At 40.8% G+C, this 27,654-nt stretch overlaps 3 protein-coding genes across 5 annotated transcripts in view; 2 read left to right on the top strand and 1 right to left on the bottom strand.

Moving 5' to 3' along the window:
* The window catches only part of wscd2 (WSC domain containing 2), a 34,392-nt gene extending 29,232 nt beyond the window's left edge, over positions 1-5,160 (top strand). Inside the window, exons 9-10 of one of the 2 annotated variants that reach the window (XR_006843235.1) lie at positions 3,330-3,744; positions 3,793-5,160. Coding sequence is in view for 1 of the 2 variants with exons in the window: in XM_046387396.1 (XP_046243352.1) it covers positions 3,330-3,682 (353 nt within the window). In the remaining variant the exon portion in view is untranslated. Of the gene's footprint in view, positions 1-3,329 lie in introns of both variants that reach the window. The other variant, XM_046387396.1, reaches the window with a different exon arrangement.
* Positions 5,161-6,485: 1,325 nt separating this feature from the next.
* On the bottom strand, positions 6,486-9,043 carry cmklr1 (chemokine-like receptor 1). The gene is made up of 2 exons (XM_046387397.1): positions 8,911-9,043; positions 6,486-8,775 (listed from the first exon to the last, which is right to left on the bottom strand). Exon 2 carries the CDS (start codon positions 8,739-8,741, stop codon positions 7,701-7,703), a length of 1,041 nt encoding a protein of 346 aa, XP_046243353.1. The 5' UTR covers positions 8,742-8,775; positions 8,911-9,043; the 3' UTR covers positions 6,486-7,700.
* A 15,115-nt stretch (positions 9,044-24,158) lies between these two features.
* ficd (FIC domain protein adenylyltransferase) lies at positions 24,159-27,307 on the top strand. Of its 2 annotated transcripts, XM_046387393.1 has the most exons (3): positions 24,159-24,292; positions 24,874-25,229; positions 25,697-27,307. In XM_046387393.1, exons 2-3 carry the CDS (start codon positions 24,959-24,961, stop codon positions 26,776-26,778), a joined length of 1,353 nt encoding a protein of 450 aa, XP_046243349.1. In that variant the 5' UTR covers positions 24,159-24,292; positions 24,874-24,958; the 3' UTR covers positions 26,779-27,307. The 2 variants fall into 2 exon arrangements, with proteins under 2 accessions (XP_046243349.1, XP_046243348.1); XM_046387392.1 differs by lacking the exon at positions 24,159-24,292 and having other exon boundaries at positions 24,634-25,229.
* Positions 27,308-27,654: the final 347 nt, after the last annotated feature.

Raw genomic sequence — 27,654 nt, 5'->3', positions numbered from 1 at the left:
TGTGGGCAGAAACCGGTCGGTGTTTTACTTTTGTATTTTAACTCTGAGATGCCCTAAAAAATAAGTCTTTTTACTGACTATATCCCTGGCTTGGTGCGAGAGTGCCTGAAGTAACCCCAGTGGCTTCTCTTTTTTCCTAGCTGACAAGTTTGACTTCAAAGGCACCTTGCATTCCCCTGGAGTTTCACTTGAAGTTTACTACTTTATAACCGTGAGCACTCTGTGGTTTTTTTCTTGTTGCTTTTGTGAACTAAACATCTTTTGGCGACTGAAAGCAACATACTCAAGATAGGAAATAGAAACAAAAACAATCTGCATATGACCAAAATCTATTGAGCTTAAGGACAAATTCAAGGATTCAAGGAGCTTTATTGTCATTTCACGCATGTTAAAAACATGAGGTGGAACGAAATTAGTTTCCCTGGTCCTGGTATAAGCCCAGTAACATATATAAAGAAATATGCAAAATAACTATACATATAAAAGCAGCAGTATAAAAGTATAGACTACAAAAGTATACAGTATAAACAGAATAAAGTATAAACAATGAAATGGCAACAATATATACAACAGTCCTGTGCCATTTGAGTTAATGCATCACAGCTGAAGTTTGGCCAAGTCTCAGTCCTTGTTGTCAGTGTGTCTTAAACTACCATCTTTTACTTAGAAAATTTACAAATGGGCCCCTAAGCTCAACACTTACAAGTCATAAGAAAAAATAGGTGGTATTTAAAAATTGGGAAATGGTGAATGGTGACGTGGGTTGTTAAAGAAATGGAGGAAATGAGCAATAAACCCACTGCTGTCTCAGTGGCTTTGACCTTATAAACCAGTGTGGTTCATCACAAAGTTCTTGATTTGGAGGCATTTCGAACATGATCTCAGGCGCAATCCTGTGTTCAGAATTGAGAAATGAAACAATGATCCAACCACGCAAAACAGTGGTCACTGGTCAGTCAGATCATGAGTTGTGTCACCAAATTAAACCAGCTTGTTCCTCAGATTCTCCTGCTACATTTAATGAGGAAATGTATGTGTGATGGATTATGTGTGTGGAAGATGTACATTCTTAACACTGTCCATTCTTCACAGAAATGTGAGAAAAGCAGATTGATCTTAGTCATCTTAGCGTAGCACAAATACTTGAGAGATGGAGAAACTAAACATCAGCTAAACGCCTTGTAAATGTCATGTTTACTCTTTGGTTTTTGTACCAGTTAATCAAATGGGGTATAACATTTTTAATTAATGATGTAAAGTCTTAAGGGTGGTGGTCAGCAGACTAAGGTCGCTGTTTCCATGTGTCCAGTCTTTGTGCTAAGCTAAGCTAATGGGTTACTGACTGTAGCTTCAAATTCAATATATTTTGTGATATATTTGGACATTGTGTTGTACAGCCAGTGTGTCACTCTGCCTTGTGCATCCAGTTCATAACGTGCCATCACAATTCAGTCAAGTTAAATTCCTGGTGAGTGAAGATTAAAAGTAGTTATGAAAAAAATCATGCTGTGATTAAAGAAATTAGACCTTTGGGTCCAGTAATTCTTTCTCTATAAAATTGTATGTCTTTGCTTTTTGCAGTACATTCACCCACCAAAATGGGTCTTGGTAACCATAGCAACTGGTTTTGTCTTGTCCGAGTATCGTCTGTCTGACTTTCTGTGAGGTTTAATCGATTTTCCAGAGGCTGGAGAGTTGCCGACCCAGCAGTTGTCTCTCTTTGTGAAAACATCAGCACATTTGGCCTGCCGTTTCCAATGAATGTTTATCCCTTGTGTTGTTGGGGAAATGATGCAGTGACAACAGTGAAGGGAGAAGTTTCTGACAGCTGCCACTTCACATGCAGAGAGCGGGTCCAGTCTGAGAGTTAGTGTGACATTGTGTTCAGGGCTCCTCATGTATGATTTGATGCACTCACCTCTGCAGAGACACACTGCGAGGCTCACGTGGTGTTACAGACCCTGATGCCCTCCAGTGTGACCCCCGTAAAGTCAACACAGGGGCAAGTCTAACCTGTTTTTTTGTTTACATGACAACATTATTTGGCTTTTTGAACTTGGCTGATAAGAACATAATCAGAAACAGACAAGCACGTCTTCACGTACACAGAATTAACCACATCAGATTTTTCAGTAAAACATTTGCTGAACAGAATGTTTCAGAGATGCATTTCCTCTTTCTGTACAACTAGTTGTATTTTTAGACGCAGTATATATAATATTCTATTTACTGGGTTTCTGCGACAGCACTTCAAACTCTTAAACTTTAACAGCAACACCTCCTAAAAGTAAAGATGTGTGCTAATGCAGCACATCTCCTGCCAGTCGTTGCTTTCTTGGGCCAGTTGATTATCAATGACTCACAGGTGTAAGTAGAGGATTTTCATACAGGTCCTCTGCAGTTTGACTGACAACCAATGAAAGTCTACTTCACTATCCAAACATTTCAGTGATGACTTCATGTACCCGGCCATGAATTGCAAAAGACCTCTCGAGCTAAATAAGTCCAGTGATTCTCACTTCCTCTTCATTCAGCCCCCACAGTAACTTTGTAATTTGTTATTTATTTACCTTCACTTTGCTTTGCCATGAATTAATTTGGACTGTCACTTTTGGTCCTTTTTAAGCATTAAACCTATTTAACACATTTCCTGTTATGTGTTAAATAGGAAATGAACTTGAAAATGCTCACCCTTATAGCTGCTGCTTTCTTGTATGAGCTGTTATGTTTTGATCTGTTCATCTGAGCTGTTCATTTGATTGGATGTCGCAGCACTTTTTATCCTTTATGAAAGGTGCGGAAAGCAACGCTGGCACTGATGTTGTTTGCAGTCAATTTCCCTACGTCCATCTGCATTTTGTCAGTGTCTCCTTGTTCTCCGATGTATGTCGTCCACCTGCGGCAGGATTTCTTCCCTGTTTCAGTTTGGATTTCTTTTTGTCTCCATCTTGTCTCAGTTTCACATATCACACTCTTATTTATATCATTATGTATTAGTTTCACATTATTTGCTCACTGACGATTCCACGCAAATTGAAAGTGAGAAGAAGGGAGTCTATTCCTGTTCAGAGTGTGTGATTCATTATGTGACCGATTTAACTGCTCTCAAACATTAGGCCTATTCTTCACTGTAGCATGGGATAAGCTGCTTGATAAATGTTTCTTATTTTCGAATTTCAGCAGAAAATTTATCATTTATCATTTAAAGCATTTTAAATTGTGATGCTGATTGCAGCTGAGTGGTTGTTTGGTCTCCGATGTTTCAATTTGCACACACACCGGCACCCATAAGTCCTTGTTTATTTTCTGTCCTCTCATTTGTTCTGCAGAGTGGCCCGAGTTTGTGAAGAACTATGCTCCTTGGTGGGCCTCCCACACGCTGGACTGGCTAAACTATGGGAAGAACGTCCACGTGGTCCACTTTGAGGATCTGAAGAGGGACTTGTTCTCCAAGCTGAAGGGGATGGTCCAGTTTCTGGGTCTGAAGGTTTCTGAGGACCGCCTGCTGTGCGTCGAGGGCCAGAAGGATGGAAACTTCAAGAGATCAGGGCTGCGGAAACTTGAATATGACCCCTATACTCCTGAAATGCGAGCTAACATCAATGAACTGATCAGAACAGTAGATGCTACCTTGAAGAAAAGGAAGCTGTCTGGAGTTCCAGAGGAGTATAAGCCAAGATGATAAATGTGATCTTCACATTTCATTTGTTCCCCGCCTTTCAATCAGACTGTTCTGTCAACAGACATTTAAATGACTTGAGGGAATAGTTTTTAATTATTTTTCTGTGAGGTCACATGCGTTGAAGTTGTAGTGAGAGGAAATCAGTCTTTTTCCGACCTATTTTCACTGTTTAATCCATCTTTTTTCATTTTCTGTTGATCTTCAGCAGCTTCATGCGTTAATAGAAGAGGAAGTTTTAACTGGGGAGGCTTGTTTTTCTCTTTGGTTGAATGAAAAGCACTTCTTATCCTGCTCTATGCACATGTGCTGCGTTGGCATGTGCACATGCCTTAACATGAAGAAGGTACGATAGTTGTGACTACAGGGAGGCTGTCTGCCTGTGCTGGGTGATTTGTTGCCAGTGACAAAATATTATACAATACTGCAAAGCGTGTTCTATCAGCTTATTTTGTGAAAAAGACAAGAAATCTAAAATGTATGACTCTTCTGCTGCTATGACATATACAGAACAATACTGTTTTATACATGAACTCCTCTGAAAACATTAAAACGTTAAGCCTTTGTCAGAGGGAAAAATGCAATATCCAGGCTATGACTACCTGATGATGATACTGTGTGTTTCCACGTTTTTCTAAGTTATTAGACTTGCTCTGTGTAAGAGAAATCATGTTTTCAATGATGAACAGGTAAAGAACTCTCAGCTCCTCATTTTCAAGATGAATAATCCCTCTTGAAGGCACTGACTCAAGGAGAGAAGAGGACTTATCTCCACAGCATTTATTTATCTTTGGTGTGCTTTGCATATGTTAACTAATTTGGTTGTGAACGTGTTTTCTTAACACTGGACTTGATGCAGAAATCCAAAAAGCACTTCTCTGTGCAAAAGTCGCCCCAAAGATCACTGAGGATTTAGGCGTTACACATGTTATAGATTGGGAGTTACCTTTAGCAGTAGTGATTGTCATAGATTTATTTTATGACAGTTAATCATGCTGAATGTGAAATTTTTTTTAATTGCTTTGTTGGAAGAAAAGCAATGAGACGGTTAAAGCTGTTGATCCTTTTACTCTTCATAATTTAAGAACAAAATCTCCACAGAAGTGAAAAATTCTGCTCAGATTTCATAAATAGCACATCCTAAAACGGTACTCAGAGTGCTATGCCATATGCTTGATAAACAAATATATGAATAATTACATGAATATATAAATAAATAAAACACTAGTGACTGAGAGCCAGAAAACATGAATCGACTTCCATTTTCAGTATGATAAAAATATATTTTTATAGTGTGTGCTCACACATTGACAATGTTTCTATTTTTCACTGTAATGCTTTAAACTTTATTGGCTCTTGCTTTCATTGACGAGCTGACACTTACTGAACATAGGTGTCACTTTTGAATGTATTTTCTATAGAATGAATGTAATGTGATAAGGCCCAATAAATTACTTCATTAACTAACATGATTGTGATATGGTCGTCTGTCTTGTAAGAATCATTTCTGAAGAAACGTTTGAATTAAGATGATTATTACTTAATATACCAGAACATATGTACGTATTACATGGACATGTTATGTTATGTGGACATGCTTATGTTTAATATTCAGATTCAGATTTCTTGCAAAGTAAGATTGATTATGAGTTCCAAATCTCTAGTCTCAGATCAAGATCTGTGGAGCACAACATAACATTCTTAAATTTCCCTCAGGATCAATAAAGTATCTATCTATCTATCTATCTATCTATTTATCTATCCAAGAAGCCTGGACAAAATCGGACCTGCCAAAGCAAAAGATCTCGTGGCAAGAAAGTTGAAGACTGGAGCCCTTTCTGGGATGGGCAAAGTTGGAGATGTGGATGGACCTGATGTGCCAGCCCTGCTGATTTAGCAGGACCTGCTGTGTTTCCCTTGGTTTTGTCGGTGCTACCTTGCAGGTACACTGTGAGTGGAGATAATCAGTCCAGCCTCCCATGGGTATTTAACACCTGGTTGTCGGACTCCATGTTTCTATCTCCTTAATTTGTTAGCATGAGGTTATTAATTTACACATCCAGCAGATAAGCAGCAAAGTAAGCATTTCATTGGAGTCTGAAATATTAACTCAGCTTTTAGCTCTGTTTTGGTCTTCACCATCTATTAATATAAATTTGTCGCTCTTTAGTCACTGAATGCTCCACTAAACTGTTTCACTGTGACTCACCTGCAGTGTCTCGTGTAACCTCAGCCGTCTGTTTCCTCCCCTGCCTTCCACTGTTTCAACATCAAAGAAATCACCAGGCACACTTCTTGTTATGATTCCTATTATGTTGTCACTGAGGAGGAAGTTCTTCACAGAGACTGATTCATTCAAAGGTTGTTCACAACAGGTATATATTAATCATGTGCAGTTCCTTTTTCTATTTCAGCTTTTATTGCTCCAGGAGTGTTGACAAAAATGTGCCTGAGAACATGCTGTGTAAAGAGGTCACACTGCAAGGTTGCAGGTGCGAAATGTGAAAGTGACACCTTACATGAATAGCTGATGCTTATTGCCACTTGGCAATAACTACAGATAAAATATTTCAACTTTTCCAGTCTAACTTAACTCATTAGTTCTCAAAATCATCTGAACATGATCATACTATGATGTCCATAGAGAAATTATAAATTAATACATTTTCATGAAGTTATTTCTTCAAATCTTTTTGGAAACTAGCTTCAAAATGCAAATCATGCCTCAATATTTAGAGAGTAATACATCAGGGGGCTGATTAGAATGGTTACATCTGCATTTCAGGAAACAGAGAGAAGGAGAAGGAAATATTTAAAGATTTATAGCACAAACCACATTCACTGTACATTTCTCATACATGAAATGAAATGAAAAGAAAATGAATGAAAAAAACAACTAAAATGTTCTGCAAACTGTTTGTCAAGTGGTTATAACAAATGTTTGTGAGCGTGTGTGTGTGTGTGTGTGTGTGTGTGTGTGTGTGTGTGTGTGTGCTGCAGCATGGTTTCTTTACTGAGTTGTCACAGCGGTACATTCATCTAGTACAATAACCCATCCAAATCAGATTACATTATGCAGAGTGGTGGAGGACACCTGTTATTTCTCTATTCTCTGATTAATACGAACAAACAGCAGCCTCCTCCACTGCTGCACTTTGTATTCTGGTCAGTCTGAAACAACATTTGCAAATGCTGCAATACAAAAATAGTTGCGTACTGTGCTGTCAGTAAATAAAACCACAGAACAACCCTCTTTGGGTGGAGGGACAGCTGAGGTTTAATGCGCATGAAAAAAATTACCAGCATTCAGTCGCTGGGTCTCAGCGAGTGCTTTTCATGATCTTCTGTTTATTCGTAATAATGTGCCCTTGTGCTTATCAGTTTAGTTCAGAGGTCATGGAAGCATATGAAAACCTTACAACAGTCATTTCTACAGCAAATGTCCTGCAGTCCCCCATGTTTCCATTAAATATGCAGCACACAAGTTGTGATTTGCAACATTAAGATTTCCTTTCTTGTTAAATTTCAACATGTTTCACAGATCGAAAACAATTGCAATGTTTGCAATTCACAAGAATACAAGATCTTTGCAAGAATTGAAAATTAATCTGTAATTTGCAACCAAATATAACCAGTAACCAATATAACCAGTATACAATTTCACAATTTCCTCAAGGGATCAATAAAGTATTTCTGATTCTGATTCTGAATATAAATTCAGATATTCCTTGACATAATGATAATACTTTTTTTAATCTGAAAATATACATCATATTTGACAATATTTTACAACTCAATTTACAGTCATAAATGTGTGCAAAAACTAGCTTTGAGATAGATGGAATTGATGTCACCTGCCTTGCAATGCAAAATGAGCTAAATACACGTTTAGATATTGACTCAAGCTTGCAAAGCAGAAGAAATGTGTGGCAAAAAGTCTGGCTTGTAATATGAATCTATACGGATTTGATTCATGTGTGGTTTGGGAAGCAACAACACATTTCGTATCTTGTGGTAATCTCTAGATATGTGTAGAAGCTCTGCCATCCACAGAGCTGGACCTGGACAGGTAGCGGCTGATGGTGCGGCCTTCGTCTGCCATCGCGTTCTCCATCTTTGAGAGCACAGAGTTCTTGAACTTCTGTTTGAAGTCATTGCCCATAAAAACATACAACACTGGGTTAAGGAAGCTGTTTGCCGCTGCCATAGAAGTGCCCACTTTAAGCCCGGTGATTAAAACACTGTGGTCGTAGTTTTGGTGGTTCAGCTCAAGTAGGACGAACACGTGGTACGGCAGCCAGCAGATGAAGAAAGCGGCGACCAGTGCAGTCATGACTTTGAAAGGTTTGGAGGATTTTGTCATCCGATTGGTCTGAAGTTTGAGGATGATGACAGAATAGCAAATCATGATGATAATGAAAGGGACAATAAACCCTGCAATGAGTCGGCTCAGTGCAACTATCTTGTGACTGTGTTGGTTTAATGTATAATTGTTGAAGCAAATGGTCCTACCCAGGTGACTGCCAACGTCCCGAAAGACCAAGGAGGGAATGCTCAGTGCGACTGCGAGAAGCCAAGCCAGGGAAACAATAACGGACGCCTTGTTAATAGTGCGATGGTTCTGAGCCCAAACCGGAAACACGACTGACACAAAGCGGTCAACACTGATGATGACCAGGAGGAAGATGCTGCTGAACATGTTGAGAAACATAATTGAGGAGGCGAATTTGCACATGAAGCGGCCAAAAACCCACTGCTCCATCACCATGTTGGTGATGCTGAAGGGGAGGAAGGCGCAGAATACAAAGTCAGATATTGCAAGGCTCAGGTACCAGGTAGTGTTGACCGTCCTCTTCATTTTGAAGCCTGAAATCCAGATGACCAAAGCGTTTCCACAGAAGCCCAGCAGAAAAATGACAGCACTGACCACGACTAAAGAAACACAGAAAGCTTCCTTTAAACACGTCGACTTGGGCTTAAAAACTGTCTCCTCAATTACAGTCAAATTTTCTTCTGTGTAGTTGTAGTCCAGATTATAGTCATAATCATCTAAACTCTCCATTTTGATGTGAAGAGCAGAGCTGTCTTGGAGATTTCTGTGGGAAAAAAGAAAAACATTTCAAATGACCAGCATCTTATCAACTGCAATAACTTTCCAACAAAGCTGATCAAATTAAAATGTATTTGAACGGAAATTAACACCATAGTGGTATCATCGATTGTTGTCTCACCTGCAGCACAGACTTTCCACTGCTGTTGACTTGATGGTGTCCAGAGCTTAGTGTCACCACAGCTGTGCAGTTTCTTTTAACCCTACCAGAAACGCCACACAGCCCCCTTGCTTAGCAATCAGCTGACTTTGTGGTTTCTCAACACTTCCATCCTTTGACAACACTTTCACTTCTGCATTTTGAGGTCTTGAAGGACGCTGACGAGTTACAGAATATCTGTTTTCTAACATCTTGGTGTTGTACCAAGGTACAAATTTGAGATACTGTCATGTTCCCAGTGAGTATTTTGTTGCTAATTTTGACGCAAAGAAGCCAAACATTTTGTGAGGATCTTATGTTTTTCCTTTTGTTTATTTTAATTTGCTCATTTTGTACAAATCAGACAATCAATTTGTAAATGAAGCAGTAGATTAAGCAGAGGTATAATCCAAGAATAATCATTAGTTGTCACCTTTTTCAAAAGAGTTTAAGTTAATTTTCCTGATTATACTTATACTCAGGGGTGGGCCGCCGTGGGCTCGAGGCTTGAGAAGCGGCTTGTAACCAGAGGGTCGCTGGTTCGATTCCACCCCAGACTGTCAAGAAAATTTTGGGTCTGGTGGAGTGATTGATCAATTCCCTTGAGGGGGCCCTTGAGCAAGGCACTTAACCCCCAATTTGCTCCCTGGGAGCCTGACATGGCAGCCCTCTGCTCCTGTATGTTTCACTGCATGTTGCATGTTGCATGTGTGTGTGTGTGTTCAATCAGTGATGGATTAAATGCAGAGAAAGAATTTCAGTGTATGTAAAAAATATACAGACAAAATAAAGTCTAAGTTTTTTTTTTAACCAACATTTTCAATAGAGGGCTTTTACTTGTATTTTGTATGTTATTAGTACTAGTTTCTTCAGTAAAGAATCTGATTACTTCCTCCAACACTGCTAATGACAAAAATATTGTATTATTAAAAGTAGTCATTTCTCATAGTCTTGCTGGTTATAAAGAAGTATTTAAATTCTATCAGTTATATTGTGTTGACCCTTTGTAGTTTTTCCTCTGGCCTGTGAAAAGGAGAAGCATACATAAGAGTTTTGATGTTTCTCATGTTGTCGTGTAGGCTCAGAGCGGAGACTCAAAGCCACACCACAATAATTTCTAAGTTTTAACTGTGTCAAATTGTTCAGGAAAATCTTCCCTCGAAGTCCAGTAGAATCATCAATGGGAGACAGGATTCTGAGCAGCAAAGACTTTAATGCCGGCAAAAAAGGGAAAAACCGTTCACAAAGCACACTAGGTACCCATGAAGGGTCTTTCACAAAATGACTGGTGGCTTCACATTATATACCTTAGGGTTTGGACCTTTCCACGCCTATTGTCCATCCCTTTTGCCAACTTTGTTTTTATTACACCAATAGGTTTCTCTTTTTGTCCTGGATTTGGTGGTGATTTTTTACACCATTAGGTAGGCCTGCCCTAGGTTTTCTGGGGACTTTCCACTGGCCTTATTTTGCACCTGTTTATTTATTATTTTATAATTATTTTTTATGTGCTTCTTAGCACAGTTTACACCATTAGTTCTCCTCTCTGAGCTGCCTTCTAGTTTCAGCCTAAGTTTCAGCTGGCACCAGACACTATTATCTCCAGGCCTCTTGCTGTGCTATTTTTTAAAAAATAATTGTTTTATGCAGGATTACAATAAATGTTCTTTTTCAGGTTTACAGCAGTTACAATGAGATTACATTGACAGTGTATGGCTACCATAGACAGTGTTTCACTACCATGAAACCGTTTCACAATTACAGTTTTACCTTCTATAGCTTACAGGCCCTTGACCAGTTGTATCCTTTAATACAGCTGTATCTTGCTTTTCTTTCAATCTTAATGGAAACATAACATGACTACTTCATGCTATCATATTGCAGTGCATACTATAACTTTAGCTCATCATAACTTACATAGAAATTATACCACAATGTCTCTGCCAGATGTGTTGTATTATTGTCCAGATGTATCTGTTCAAAGCACTCAGAGGAGGAAGGCATGAAATTCCACAGCATCCAACCATAAAGCATTGACTGAAATGACGACGGTCTCAGGCGATGAACACGCTGATTTTAATTTGATATTACGGCTCCAGCTTTTGATGCAGATGTTTTTACTAAGACAAACAAAAAGGAACAGCTGTTGCAAATGCAGGCCACAGAACATTGTTGTTATCATTACAGACTGAATCAACTCTCCATGGTTGTCCGGCTTCATTCAGTCATAATCATCGCGGCAGATGCACTCGTGCACAATGTGCCGTGTTTATCCTAAATACGAAGAAGCAGCAGGACGAAAAACCACAGATGGCAAAGTTAGTCAGTTTATCAAATATTAAATAATGAGTGAGGAGGATCGAACACACGCTTACTCACGCTAAGAAATTTGTACAAGATAATAATCTGGTGAGATGTAGTGGGATGAAGAGTTGTTGTCAGAGACATAAATATTAAGAAAAAAGGACAGAAATATTCAGAAATGAAGAAATGAAGAATTTTTTCCCTTCTTCTTTTATGGTGAAACTGTGGAAAACTAGTTTTCACAGTTTTGTTGCTTGACTTTCTGTTTCTCAGCGTGATATGAGATGAATGTGTAGGTTTCATTTAGTTTTTGATTCTGCGAAGCAAACATCTACATGATCTACATCTGAAAGAGATCACCAGTATCTCTGTAATCATAATCACAATGGAAAAAAAACAGTTACTAGCAATAATATTTTTTAAGGGACAAAGCACATTAATCAACATCTCAGTACATGTAAACACATCCTTGCTCAGTGGATTGTAGAGCAGTTCATTTGTCATTCTAATCACATTCATCTCATAGATCCCCTCTGCAGTCTGACACACACACACACACACACACACACACACACACACACAGTTGGTGTATCTCAGCTGAATGCATCGCAGCAACAACTGAGGCTCAACAGGCTGGCACAGCAAAAGTAAGGACACCAACCTTCAGCAGGTGACTTCAGTTCAAGCACCTCCTGCATGCTGATGGAGAATCCTTGAGAGACTCAAGCTGTGCTGCAGGCTGACTTCACTGCACAGGAGGGAAGCTGAAAACAAAACTCAGCCTGTGAGGAGAAAAAAAAGCAGTGTGTTATCTTTAATTTTATTATTCCTGCAGAGATTTAGAGTGGAATAAGCATAACCTTTTGATTATCAAGGCCGCAATGTACTGCTTTTGTTGTTGTTGTTGTTGTTTTACAGTTTTTCAGACTGTATCCAAGGATTCATAACACAGAAAAACACACATACTAAAAACTTAAACATCACTGCATATCACACAACCTTATAACCATTACAGGTGAACAATACGGGTTACTCTCAGTCAGTGTTGTTTTTCAGCAATTATTATCAAGGGAGACTGGAATCTCTTCAGGGCTCATCTGGTCTCAACCTCTGACGTCCTGTAGCCTCCTAACATGAAGGGCGCTCGGTGTGAAGGGTTGTGAGGCCTCTCGGGTCAACAGTTACGTCAAAGCAAGAAAAAAAAATCTGCCTTTGTATTCATACATTTCTATTGCAGCTAACATTTAACATCTCTGGTGTATTTTTGCAGCAAATTTTGTCAAATAGAGCAAGTATTGAGTGCACAAAAATCACTGTGTAGTTCTGTGAGGAGTTAAAAATGATCTATTGATGTGCCCCAATTTGACTTTTTCTTTTGATTGAATGTGAGTCTAAAAGAAACAAACAAGAAAATCACTTCCTTTCTGACACCCGTGTTTTTAATTTTTTCAGGCTGTTTAACATTTTTCTACCCCAACCCTGCCCTTAAATATAAGAGTGGTACAAAGGGTTTTGTACTGGTGTACAAATCTCAGGATCTGGATGAGTTACAGGTCGAGTTTTTCTGAAACATCTTGGCCCTAAAATGATCTTTGGACAGCAGGTGGGTTTTTCTTTAGGCTTGGAGCTGATGTTTTCCATGTTTTCATTGAGCAATCACCTCGTTACTCACTGACACACTGACAGGATATACAGTACATGTGGCTGACATGGGAACAGACTGCCGATTGTTATTCTCAGCAGTAAGCCACAACTGGAAATATCTTGCCTGAAAACTAACTGTAACAGGTGAGCCGTTCAACATTTCTTTCAATCTTTCACCGACTTTCTTAATTTTTTTGGTCTGGTGCAGTAAAACTATCACACATGAATGACCTTTGAACATTTCCTTAGAATAAGAGTTCAGTCTTTTGTGGTTGTAAAGGCCAAATGATGAATTCTTGGATTTAACCATCAGGAAACAAAAAAAACTTTCTATTTTTTAACCGCTGAAATTACTGCATTAAATCTGCTGTTTCCATGGTGTCCATGTGGTCATGGTTTACAATAACAGCAATACTAATCCATTAACTCTGCTCCACTGATGACTGTACACAGCTCACACACTGCATTACTTGCCTATAGGCAGAATTTACATAACTGGTCCTCAAGCCTGGCCATGACACTGACAGCACATACAAGAATAACAACATAGATGTATTCTCATTTATGGAACTGTCCTGCATGAAAATACCAATCAGCAGCTTTCAAACCCTGCAACAAGCAACTGAACAATTATATTAATTCCTGCAATCAGCACTAGTCTCCTCCTCTGCAGCTTGATGGAGATTTCTCCTCCATGCAGTATCAGTTTCCACTCCTGCCAGCCAATGTGCCGTCTGAATGGTATTTTAAAGAAACTTGAGCATTATGGCTACATCAGTATCTCCTGCTTGAAACCCATTATATAGATTAGAGCGTAGCGGAGATGTACCAGTCAACAGCATAAATCTGTTTACGTAAAATCCATCTCCACAATCAAGATTAATATGGGCTGTGTTTTTGAGTCACAATATCAGAAATAGATAGTAATCATGTTGAAATGGTCTATGGTGGCACAGGAAGTGATTTTGCAACTTCATACGCCTCAAATCATACACCAGTTATTATTAGAACCATTTGAGGTGAAGCTACAAGGTGCTTATTTGAATACATGAAAGCGAAAGGACTCGATTAGCAGACATTTTGGTTTGCCACAGCAGGGAAAGAACAGGTGTACATGAATTTTAAAAACTACTGTGCTGCGTTTACATGGGACACTTGATGGAACAGAGAAATCTTTGGTGATTTTTTTTTCTGCTATGACAAACCAGAATGAAAAAGGTCCACTGAACACGGCACAATGTAAGAGAGAGAGCGAGAGTCTGGGTGGCTTGCAGCAGACCCTGGAGTTAATAATTGTAGCTTTCACTGCTATCCTCATTGTGCTGCCATTTCACATCAGATGCACATGGAAGAGCAATAAAAATGATGATATAAATCAACACTCTCTACGTGTAAAAGACACACAAAAACTTTACCATTAAGTGACAGTGTTGTGTTCGGTTTCCCTGCTGGGCTGGGGCATTAAGCAGGGATGTGAGTGAAACAGATTGAAAGCTTGTTTTAGCTGCTTTAGTGCTAAAAGAGTAGCAGACGATTTAGAGACATGCAGCAAAGTGTAGTACTTTTTATTTATGGTATCTGGATGTGTGTTGAATGCTTCACCACCTTTCTGTCATACTGAGGGGGGCAAACAAATGTCAACATTTATTTGCATACATATATTATTGTGCTCATGTCTGACTGACTGTCACAGGTCAGGTCCACACAGCTGCAAGTTAAGTAAGCAAGTCAATCAGCAGATCCCAGTTCACTACTGACCACTGAATTATTGATTTCCTCTGAATGTGACATGAGCATCACTGACGGTAGTTGAGGACAGTAGCTTGATATTGTCAGCCTCTAAAGCTTTGACCGTCACTAGTTTTTGGTTGCTATAAGAAAAAAGCCTTCATCAATAGCAGTGTTATTAGCTCTGTGGCAACAGTCATGATAGTGGAAGTGATATACTCACAGAGTTGAGCTCAAAGAGGCTCCAATCATGAATGCTTATTTGTCTTTTCTATGAGCCTCTGTAGAGGCAAGGGAAGAGAGAGGACACACTCATGCATTGACATATGTGAGCATCCGCACGCACACACACTGTCACACTGTACACTCAGGAGGATTAGAGTTGGCTTCATGCCAACAGTAATATGCACAGATGGACCAACATGGCTCCATTTTAAATCTAACATCCCTTTATTTACCACAGAAGGAGGAGGGGAGATCAGATACGTCTTCCTCTCATTCAATAAAACCTACACTACGTTATCATGAATTCTCCACAATATGAAAACAATAAGATTTGCATCCCTCATAAAGATGAAAAGTTCCTGCAGATATACAACAGGCGGGTTCAACCCTGCTAATATCCAAAACAAAAATGAGAAAGTACTTTACGTATTTGTCCCATTGCAAGTCTTACTGTTCTGTGACTGTGTGAGACTAGAAGCTGACTGAGGTCAACAGCTGAGGAGCAAACACTTGAGGACTTGAGAGCCTGGACTGGAGTAGAGTCAGACTGCTTTGTCTTTGACCTCTTTGCCTTTAAAGGAGAATCTGAAGCAGCGTTGATGCTGAACAACAGTGCAGGCTGTGCTGGTGAGCAGTGATAGACTGTTATGCCAATATACAGCTTCAGGGAAAGTAAAATGCAAAATACAGAGGTTGAGACCACAACAATAAGAAAGTATCATAATAATATAAAATTAATAACAATGTGAAACTTATCCTTATGTTTATGCATCGGTTTATGAAGCAAGCCTGGCATTTGCATGAAAGAAATTGTTCTATTACACAAGATGTAAACATTCATTGTCCCTCTTTTCTTGTGGGGATGTTTTGATGTTTGGAAAATCAGCCCTAATGTTTTTTAACTTTATTACTAGTATTTTTTATCTGGTTACTATGGAAGACTTTGTGTCACTGCAGTAGTACACATAAATCCTAAGACAAAACAAGAAAAATATTCTGCCTTTGCAGACATGTAGCACATGCACGTTTACTGTTGTAGGCAGCTGATTCCTGCAGGTCACCACAAGTATCCTAATATAATATATATAGGTAATATAATTTATAATATAAAGGTAATATAAATCTTTTACATGAATGCATTTGGTAGAAAACTGGCTTTCAGATTAGGGAAACTGAACTAACAGGATAGAGCAGATATGTCTTTTAAATCACGCAGCTATGATAATCCAATATGGCCTTGGATCTGTGGTTTTATGTGATCATCTGTGCTGCTTTTAACCATCTAAATCCTGTTAGAGTGATCAGACAGATCCTATAGCAATGGAAAAGTCAATTAAAACTCTAATCCACAACAACTCATATGAACATGGGATTTCTGGTTGTGTTCACGTCAGTTTATGCCTCCAAACTGGACATCATATAAACCAGAGAAGCACCAGGACAGTATGTTTCATCTGGAGGTAGGCTCAACAAGAAGAGTATCTCTCTTCATTTTGCAGCTGAGTCGAGGCCTCTGTCTTCTCAAGCATAAAGCACCTGATGGAGCTCTTGCACATCCTGACATGCAGGGCTGGTAAATATGAAGCTGGAGGAAGAGGATGGAAAGGGAACTGCCGCTGGCTATTTGTTATTGCTTAATATGTTGAAGTCAGCCTCCAGATGGGGACCTTGTATGATCACCATATGGGCCCACAACAATTTATCAGATGTCACTGGCGTCAGCTGCCTCTGGAGCCCATATACCACCTGCCAGCAACATACACTGATCATTCTGTCACGTGAAGAAACGTGCTGGTTTTCGAATGACAGCTTTTCATGTAGTATTACTGCTTTCTTTCAAGACATGAAAAATCTCCTTCACGGTGTGACCAAAAAGCTAACATTTTAGCATGCTTGCAGAGACAGTGCTAACATAAAAATGAACATAAAATATGTTATGTATGTGTTGGGTGCATTTAAAGACCAGCTCCGTCTGGGGCAGTGAGAGCAGTTCCAGTCAGACATGATTAGTTTGTCCTGGGGAGAAAAAAAAAATTCTGCCTGCATTTGCAAAGTCTCATAATCAAGTGGCAAAACAACTGAAAGCAAGCACTTTCCAGGAAAGCACGTTTAAGCAAACAACATCATCCAGCAACATGGTGTTGTACTTAATGGTGTTGTGAGGTATTACAATTTTATTTTGTACTCCCCCTGCACTTCACCAAAGATACCAAACAAAGTCACCAGCCAGTCATCTCTTTGTGGGCAAAGAAAATAATGAGCTGCCCACAGTCGCTGAGTCATTGCTCTGTGTTGCAGTGTGCCTGTTAGAGCAAGAACTGGTACATCGGACGGAGCCTGCAGCTTGTGCGCCTACTTGGCTGAGCGGCGCTGGCCAGTGTGGAAGTGAGATAATAAGTGAAACATCAAGGGGAGCCTGAGGGAGGTCCCTGATAATGGCCTCCCCTCAGTGGAGCCTGAATTATTTCTGTCTCCTGTGTTTCCACCTGATCATTTACACACCTGTTGGCCCTGCTGAGCCCCTCAAGCAGGTGACCAACCTGCAGGACCTGACCAGGCACGCAGGACTGAGGGTACATTTCTGACAGCTGACACGCAAATATGACAACGACGAACACATCAAGTCTATCGCCAAGACCAAAGATCAGATGCAAAAACCTGCTTGTCCGTTGTACTGCCCCAAAACAAAAATTTCCCTGACACACAAACAGAAATCATCATCTCTGTTCAGTCAGTCATGAAGGATATTTCTGTGTGATGGCTCCCTTCAGGGGACAGTGTGACAATGAGAATGAGGACAGGCAGATAAGAGTATGAATTGAATAGATTGTGTCCAATCTCTCCCTCCAAGTCACAAGGAAGAAAAAAACATTGACACTACCTCACTTACTCTTGATGTATTTGCTGCACAATCATTCAGTAAAAACAATAATCAATGATCCTCCTGGTTTAAGTTCCACTGCATTTTATATACTCCAAGATGTCAGATTAAGGCAGTAATGTTCAGACATGCTCAGTTTGTCCCTCCAAATACTGTATATTGATATAAAAACATGAATTAGAAAGAAGTCATGACACACTGCTGTCCAAGGTCATTATTAGAAATATTCACCATTATCATAACTAAACTTAGCAACTTTAACTGCCATTATAATTACTACTTTCTGTTCCAGTATTACTGCAGTTCTCTATGTGGTTTGTCCAAGTTGTGTAATTTAGTTTTTTTTAGAGTTGTTTAAGGAGGTGCCCAGTTCCTTGGCAGATTTCGTTCCCACCAGTGTTGACTTCAAGGTCATCTTGTGTCAAATACATTCCTCCACAGAGCCTGTGTGAAGTTTGTGGCCATGATATGAAATGCTGATTAGGAAATGTGAGATGAGACACACGAGTGGTAGCAGCAAGTGTTTCACAGCAGAGTTCACAAATGAAGTGAGGAGTGGAGGCAGAGCACTGAGAGCTAAGACAGACTCAGCCTCATTAGAAAGAGAGTATCTGATGTAGGCTGTACGTTGTAGCCAGCAGAGCACTCTTGAGATCAATTTGAGTTGCCTGTCCAAACAACTTTGCAGACATGGATGTACTAAAAATGAAAGGACACTGAGAGATGGACATGAATCTTTTACAGGCACAGCTTGACTCATTGTATGTAGCGTAGCCAAACATTTGTTGATTATTCTGAATACTTAATTATGCTACAGCTAATGGAGCTCCACATCAACAATAAACGGTCAGCACCATCAGGTCTTCTTCTTTGATTGATTGTTTTTGTTTGTTTCCATGCCTTCTACATACACTCTCTATATTTAAGAGTAGACTAAAAACTTTCCTCTTTGATAAAGCTTATAGTTAGGGCTGGCCTAGGCCGGCCCCTAGTTATGCTGCTATAGGCTTAGACTGCCGGGGGCCCTCCCATGACGCACTGAGCTCTTTCTTCCTCTCCCTCTCCTTCTGCACACATTCATGTCCCATTAATGTATATTACTAACTCAACTTCTTCCCTGAAGTCCCTGTGCTTTCTTGTCCCGCAGATTCCTATCGATCACGACTGGACCTCCTGCTGCGGTCCTGCTGTCGTCCTGCTCAAAACCTACTGCAATTACTACTGTTTAGTCATAATCTGATTTAAATCTGTTACGACTCAGTACAGCTACTACCATTATTGTTACTACTATTGTTATCAAAATCACCATAATACCTTCTGTATACTTCATTGTCATTATCATTATCTACATTCCGATACTTCTGGTATTATTACTGCTGCTATGCATCTCTGCTTGTGTGCTCCTTCTCTCACACCCCACCCCCTCTGCCTCTCTCCCTTGCTCTCTCTCTCTCTCTCTCTCTCTCTCTCTCTCTCTCTCCCTCTCTCTCAACCCAACCGGTCAAGGCAGATGGCCGCCCATCTTGAGCCGGGGTCTGCTCCGAGGTTTCTGCCTTCTAAAAGGCAGTTTTTCCTCTCCACTGTGGCCAAGTGCTTGCTCAACGGGGAATGTTGGGCTCTTTTTGTTTTGTTTGGTCTAGACCTGCTCAAATTGGAAAGTGTCATGAGATAACTTTTGTTGTGAATTGGCGCTATATAAATAAACTGAATTGAATTGAAAAATTTAATATCCCAGCGTTACAGTGTCATGGCCAGTGGCTTTTCCCCCCAGTGCAGAAAAACTGTAGGGACTGAGCTCAGGTAATCACCCGTTTGGCACTTGGAGGGAGGTAGCCACATCTCTTCGCTTTCCTCTGACCTACTCTGAGCAGAGGGGAGTCTCAGCATGCACTGTGAGGTTCAGCAGGCTGTCTGATGGGAGAGAGATGGAAAGGAAACATCGGATTACTGTTGTTGTGAAACAGTGAACTGGTAAAGTGCTGTTATATTCTCTCTGATTTCCTGGAGGAGCTCCTGACAGGCTGAGGGCCACCAAGGATAACCCTCTGTCCTCTTGTCGCCAGAGAGACAAAAAGGAAAACAAACGGTCACCTGTCCTCCCAAATCTTCTTGTAACAGCACTTGTCAGTCTGCCAATGAGTGTGTGGGTCTTGCATTTTGGAACAAACCCTCCATTTAGGTATTTTGGATGCTGACAGCTGAGGACAGTTGTTGCTCTCAGTGCAGCTCTCCCTCACTCTGTCATCCATTTTACGGTCCCCTCATGCCTGCTTTCTGAGCCATCCATAGTCAGAGAGCAGAAAGAGAGCCACCATCCCTCTCCCTCTGACTGCCTAACGAGATCCTCTATCTCTGACACCCAGCTCTGTCACCCAGAACAAAGCCTCTTCTCAGACAGAAATGCAGGCAGACTGACGGCTCCACAGAGGCTGGAGAGAGGAGGGCGAGCCAGTGGGGGAGGAGGCGAGGCGCCTGTACCAGAGGGATTTATTTCCTGCCCTGACAGGTCGCTTTTTTCCAGGTGGGCAAATGGATTTTCTATCTCTTGAAGCACAGTTCCAGCAAGTAGTGAAAAGACAGGGGGTTATTTTAATAGTCTCTGACAGGTCATCTCTGGAGTGTACTTCAAGTTAACATGTCAGCTGCTGTGAGGGTCATGCTGATGCTTTTAGCAACCTATTCCACTACATAATCTGCAAGATATTCACTGGAAACAACAGCGTTTTATTCTACACAGATTAATGAGAAAGTCTGTATGCATCACAGCCATTTAACAACACTGACGCAGGAAATACAAGCATACTGCAGGAACGCATTAAAGATAACAGATGCATAGCTTTGCAGTGAATCTGTTCCATTCTGATAATAATCCCACAGTGTCGTGAGGCATTTAATTGCATCAACACAGAGAAAACAGAATGAGCACTCAACAGTGATTTTAACTTGAGGCTCATGCAATTTTATCTGTTTCCACAGCTGAGGGGGTTTTAGTTCATGTGAGCATATGCCAGATGGGCATAGAATTAGTCCACAATACGACCCGAGGGCTGTTAATTTCACGCCATCATTTCTCCTTCATCAGTTGCCCACTCTGCCATATTTGTCCTTTCTTTTCAACAAAGGCAGAGGCTAAACTCAATTGTTGTGGAGCCTGATGCGGAGAAGCAGCCCTTCTCCAAATAACGACAAGATCAGAAGTGGCCAAGACGTTACTATCCATGTTTTCATGTAAATACTGTGAAGACTTGAACTGAACTTAGAGAACAAATCGTAAAATGTGGCGTTAATTCTCCTGTCAAGCACTATTAAATATTTGGAGAACGAAATAATACTCTCCATATATTTATATACAGAGCATCCAGAAAGTATTCACAGCTCTTCGCTTTTTTCCATATTTTGTTATGTTACAGTCTCATTCCAAAATGGAATAAATTTGTTTTTCCCCTCAAAATTCTACACAAAATACCTCATAATGACAAAGTGGAACAACTTTGCATGAATTTTTTGCAAATTTATTTAAAATTAAAAAATATATATATAACATGTACATAAGTATTGACACCCTGTGATCAATACTTTGTTAAAGTCCCTTTGGCAGCAGTTACAGCCTCAAGTCTTTTGGAGTATGAGCCTATAAGCTTGGCACACTTATTTTTGGGCAGTTTCTCCATCTGGCCACTCTACCATACAGGTTTGATTGGTGGAGTGCTGCAGAAATGGTTGCCCTTCATGAAGGTTTTTCCCACAGAGCAACACTGGAGCTCTGTCAGAGTGACCATTGGGTTCTCGGTCACCTCCCTGACTAAGACCCTTCTGCCCAGATTACTCAGTTTAGTTGGCCAGCCAGCTCTAGGAAGAGTCCTGGTGGTTCTAAACTTCTTCAATTTATGGATTATGGAGGCCGCTGTGCTCTGTGGGACCTTTAATGCAGCAGAAATCTTTCTGTACCCTTCCCCAGATCTGTGCCTCAACACAACCCTGTCTCAGAGGTCTACAGACAATTTCTTTGACTTCATGGCTTGGTTTGTGCTCTGACACGCGCTGCCAACTGTGAGGGCTTATATAGACTGGTGTGTGCCTTTCCAAATCATGCTCAATCAACTGGATTTACCACAGGTGGACTCAACTCAAGTTGTAGAAACTTCTGAAGGATCATCAGTGGAAACAGGATGCACCTGAGCTCAAGTCTGAGTGTCATGGCAAAGAGTGTGAATACTTATGTGCATGTTACGTTTTTTGTTTTTCATTTTTAATAAACTTGCAAAAAAAATCAAGCAAACTTGTTTCACTTTGTCATTATGAGGCATTTTGTGTAGAAGTTTGAGGGAGACATTTAATCCATTTTGGAATGAGACTGTAACATAACAAACTGTGGAAAAAGCGAAGCGTTGTGAATACTTTCCGGATGCTCTGCATTCGGTATATTTAAACAGACGCTGCATTTGGCTTGTGAGATGCATCTGTGTTGCCACCATCTTACAGCTCTGATTCAAATAGTAGAAAATGACAGACAGCTTTTTTGTGCTGTCTTCAGATATTAAAATGAAATAAGTGTCCTTTTTGGCATCAAATGCAACATGTACATGAGTAAAAAGAAAAGCAAAGCACCACTTTGTAGAGCTGTAACTGACCACAAGATTGGCTCCACTGTGTAGTCGACTGAATTTCTGTCTTTTTGCTGTCCTACTGTGAAATATTTCCACACACGGTGAGTGCTGCCAACATTTAAATGCAGTATGGAATAATGGTTTTGGCAGATTTATTGTAGGTTAAACCGGAAGCCTTGGCAGCTCCCCTCAGACACGATCTCACCCTCTCTGTGAGGTTCTGGAGGTTTGAGTTTAAGGTGCACAAGAACTCCATCACCAGGAGAAGTCAAGTTGTTCCTTCTCATTTCAGATTCAAGACTAAATTACAGATTGTTTTTTTTTTTTTACCACGAGGTGTTTTCTGGAGCCTTGGCATTATCTTGTCCACTTGTTGTTTTTTCCTCTATCTGTGATTTTAGATCAAATGTCAAGTGACACAGGTAGTCAAATTAACACCCTCTGACAATGTTTACTGCGCTTAAAGAGCACATTCTGTCATGTGGAAAAAATAATCAGCAAGTTAGTATTAATGTTGATGATGGGAATAGAGCCACCATAAAGACTCCTCAGAAAATGGTATAGAGGACTTTTTGTGGTAATAGAAAAAAAAACATGTGGAAATATATAGCTGTGAAGGTTTTGTTTTAAGGACTGGTTTTATGCATCATGGAGTGAAAACTGCTTCCAAGCCAAAGAGTAATAATAAAAGTGTCTGGGTGTAGAGACAAAATTACATAGCACTGAGTCTGATTTGAGGCACAGATACACTAAATTTTGGGCTTGTAGCCCACACGCAGCTGTTAGTCATCACTCCCCATCACAGCTAATCACAGGCAAATTAAATCGACCTCCAACATTTCTTTCTTTCTTTCTTTAGGCATCTTAGAGAATTAAAGATCAATGTAAACATAGTCCTGGCCTTCCGTCTTTGCTTTGAGAAGTGTGCAACGGAGCACATCAGTAACAGGAGCAAAGAAATAATGCAGCTCAAGCAGACTCGAACGGGCTGCTCCATTATCCTCCAAGGTGAAATTGCTGTGGGTCAGAGCAGCACAGAGGGACTCTGTGGTGGTAAATGATGTCAGTGTGTGGCTCCAGAGCTCACTGTGAATACACTGCGCAACATAACTTGACAAATTCAAAACCTCAAATTTCAGACAGAGCAGCTTAATCTCGAACTGCACGCAGAATCATCTACACGCTTGTTCATTCATAACTTTCTCTGCACTGTCTGAGGAGACAGCGTGGTGCTGCAGAGTCTCAAGCTGTCTGTGAATATCAGCTATTTAGAGATGATAGTCTGCCATCTGCTGAAGATATGTCTAATAATGTTGGCTTTGGCACGCAGCCAGGAATCAATCCTCATCACCACAGGCTGTTCCCAGCTGGTGGTAATTTCTGTAAAGGCAATTTCACTATAAATAGATGACACACATAAAAGTAGAAAAGCTTGTAGTAAAATACATAGAACCTAACAAAACTACATAAAAAAAAAGAGAGATTACACAATATTAACAGAGAGAGGCTGAGGAAGGAGATATTATGCTTTATAGAGATTCTTCATTGTTGCATTCAAAAACATAAGGCATAAGGATGAATCTCATTTTGCAGACTTTGAGGCTAGGAGTGCTACTGCAGTCTTCTGAGGATATCTAAGGATGCACTGTGACTATGATATTTGAAGCAATGCTGCCCTCTTCTGGTTGTTAATACATTTGCATTAAAGTGACACAGAAAGGACCGCTGGCAGCATAACTGACGCTGTAGAAGTAAACGATAATAAAGTAAAAAATAATTCCTGTCTGTGATCGTGTGAGGTGGGATGGAGTGACAAACCCTTTTTTTGTGCTGGAAATGCCTGTTTAACAGCACCATAACGTGGGTCACCTGGCCTGCTTAGTCATCATAAACCCTGGAGTCGTGGGAGTCCGTCCAGCTGTCAAAATGTTGCATCCGCCATTCGGGGCCTCATCCCCTGAGTACAGCTTGTCAGGTAATGTTGTGCCTGTTTAACTATGCACAAATGTCACTTCATCCAAACATAGTGTAAGTCGGCTATTTGGAGGGTTTTTCTAAGATTACAACGGCAGCAGAACATCAGGGAGTAGAAGTGATTGCGTAAAACTGGGGATGTTTCGGCTTATTTTCTAGAAGATTACATATTACGTATCTGCAGTCCTACACATACTACTATTGCCGGAGAGACTGAGATTTGGGCATAAAAACTTTGGCACACTGTCCAATCAGAAACGGTTACGAACCATTTGTTGTATTGCTGCGTTTTCAGCCAATAGACGCCGCCCTTCAATATAATTTTGACCAATTAGGTTCCGGGATGTTGACATGTTCTTAGCAAGGAAGTCGATGAGGTGTATTTTGTATACACAAGTCAACCGCCGTCTGGTCGCTAATGTGTTCGATGTTAAAGAGTTTCACGTAGAAACACATAAACGTAACAGAGCTAGCTAGCTAACGTACGAGCTCGAACGGCAACAGTTTGGTATTCGAGCTAAATTTCATCGGCATTGTTGGTGACTTCTGCTGTCATGTTGAGCTTGTTTCCCCCCCGGTTAGCCACCCTTTGGCTCTCCTAGCTGAGGTGGAAATACATATGGGGGACCGTATCACTAGAGGATGGAGGATTTAACCAGGAATCATCATGGCTGCTGTGACGGTGTGGCGTTACACCAGCGGCCGTGTCCTCGGAGGATGGGGTCCGCTGCTGTGTGTCGTCGTCGGCTCTCTGGTGGCCCTCCTGATGCCCCTGGTGGGAGTGGAGAAGCAGTGCTGTGCCTCCCTGAAGGGCATCGCTCAGCTCCGCTGCCAGCTGTGGGGGAGCTCTCAGCAGCCTCCAGCTGTGCAGTCCACCAGCCTCACTGTCCCGTTTACTGCCCTTGATCTGCTGCCTCAGAGGTCCAAGCCGAGCAAAGGTACAGATAAGGAAAGGTGTTCTGATTCACTGAATTCACAGTTCAACTCAATACCATATGTTAAAAATAAGATTAGATACTTGCTCATTAAGGCATAAATACGGACCATATGAAGATTTAATCTTAATGTCAGTATCCAATGTATTTTGGATCTGTAGCCTCTTAAAAGTACTGAGGCAAAATGCTAAACATTCCCTTAACTTTCCAGGCTGCTAAATCTGATTATTTTTGTGCATACACATATAATCTTATTTTGGGACATTAAGTATTCTGAATGATTTCTGGAGTTCTTGAATATGCCAGTTTTACTTCTAGTCTTTGCTTTGGTGTAAAATAACAGATGATTCTAGATAATTGCTATTAGAATAAGTTCTTTTTGATATCATATGTATTTTCATGTATTTTCTGTTGAACAGACCTGCTGCATTATTAACTCTGTACTGTTTATCATTGTGTTCTGATTGTAGAGATGAAGCTGGAGGCCAAAGCAGCACTGCTGCAGGCTCTGGAGATGAAGAAACTGGGGAAGAGGGAGAAGGCTCACAAGCTGTTGGTGCATGCACTCAGCATGAATCCAGAGTTTGTGGATGCCCTAACAGAGCTGGGGACCATTCTGGAGGAGGAGAAGGACGTCGTTCAGGCAGATCACCTCTACACCAAAGCCTTGGCGATCTCGCCATGTAATGAGAGAGCTCTGGTCAGCCGAGACCGAACTCTTCCCTTGGTGGAAGAGATTGATCAGCGTTACTTCGGCATCATTGACAGTAAAGTGCGACGGCTCATGTCCATTCCTAAAGGCAACTCTGCACTCCGCCGGGTGATGGAGGAAACCTACTATCATCACATCTACCACACGGTGGCCATCGAAGGCAGCACACTCACTCTGTCTGAGATCCGTCACATCATCGAGACGCGTTACGCCGTCCCTGGGAAGAGTCTGCAGGAGCAGAACGAGGCCATTGGTGTGGATGCAGCCATGAAGTACATCAACACCACGCTGTTGTCAAGAACGGGAACCATCACCGTCAGTGACATCCTGGAGATTCACAGGCGGGTGCTCGGCTACGTAGACCCTGTGGAAGGAGGGAGGCTTCGCACGAGTCAGGTGTTTGTGGGTCACCACATCCCACCGCACCCACAGGACCTGCAGAGGCACATGCAGGAGCTGGTACAGTGGCTCAACTCTGAGGAGGCCCTGCAGCTGCACCCTGTGGAGTATGCAGCTCTCGCCCACTACAAACTGGTGTACATACACCCATTTGTAGACGGCAATGGACGCACGTCACGGCTGCTCATGAACCTTGTGCTCATGCAAGCGCGATACCCACCCATCACTATTCGCAAAGAGCAAAGGGCAGAATATTATGCAGCTCTAGACACGGCCAATGAAGGTGATGTACGGCCCTTCATTCGCTTTATAGCCAAATGTACAGAGATGACATTGGACACATTGTTGATATCTACAACTGAGCACGCCGTGGGGCTGCCAGCAGCCAGTCAGGACCAGGCCTGTCTGGACTGCAAACAGACCATCCCGATCCACAACTGAGCTGGATAACGGGAGGAGAAAGGGAGCATGAGTGGCTAGCATGCAGCGAATGGTTGTGACTCATCTAAAAGCTAATAAGTGATAATTGCCTTGTCATTTGGTTATATCCCACTTTGTCACCCCGTTGCTTCAGTTTGGGTTCTATACCTGCTGAATTCATGGCAACTGCTGCAGGATGATGTTTAATTAGAATCTGATATTGCTGTGTTTAGGGTTGCTTTCATGAAAATCTTTCCCCTACACAATCAGAAGTAACCTTCTTCTCATTTAAAGTTTTAGTCCCACGGGAGCTTTAATGCATTTTATTTCCCATCACAATATCAAGTGTGACTACTGGTGACATGAGGAGGAAAGAAAATTTTCTAATCCTGCCACTTGACTGGGGATACTTCAGTGTTTTCCACTGCAGATGTGAATATTTAGTTCATAATCTTTGGGATAAAGGTGATGTCTCAACACTGTAAAGCACTTTCGTGTATTTGATTATTTATTTTATTTTAAAATAAAAGCATTCTATTAACTTCCACCATGTCTTTAGGTTGTAAACCTTTTTTTTTTAACAAAACTCTGAGCGTCATAACGGGATCAAAGATGATTTGCATGAATTTATTAAAACATGTTCTTACACAAGAAAAAAAAACACAAGACATGACTTTTTTTTTTGTTACAGAACTCAAAAACACAAGGGTATATAATGAAAGAAAAGGGAAAATAAATACTGAGATTGAACAAAAATAGCCATTTATTATTTACCTCTATACCTAATTCAAAACATTTACTATAGAAATGATACAAAACAACAGCAAAGCACATATACCACCTTTTAGTACTGAACGTAAAAGAGAAGGTGACTTATAGAGACCAACATATTCAGAT

This window comes from Scatophagus argus, chromosome 4 (genome assembly GCF_020382885.2).
Source record: "Scatophagus argus isolate fScaArg1 chromosome 4, fScaArg1.pri, whole genome shotgun sequence".
Taxonomy (NCBI): Eukaryota; Metazoa; Chordata; class Actinopteri; family Scatophagidae; genus Scatophagus; species Scatophagus argus.
This window is presented reverse-complemented; position numbering and strand designations above follow the sequence as displayed.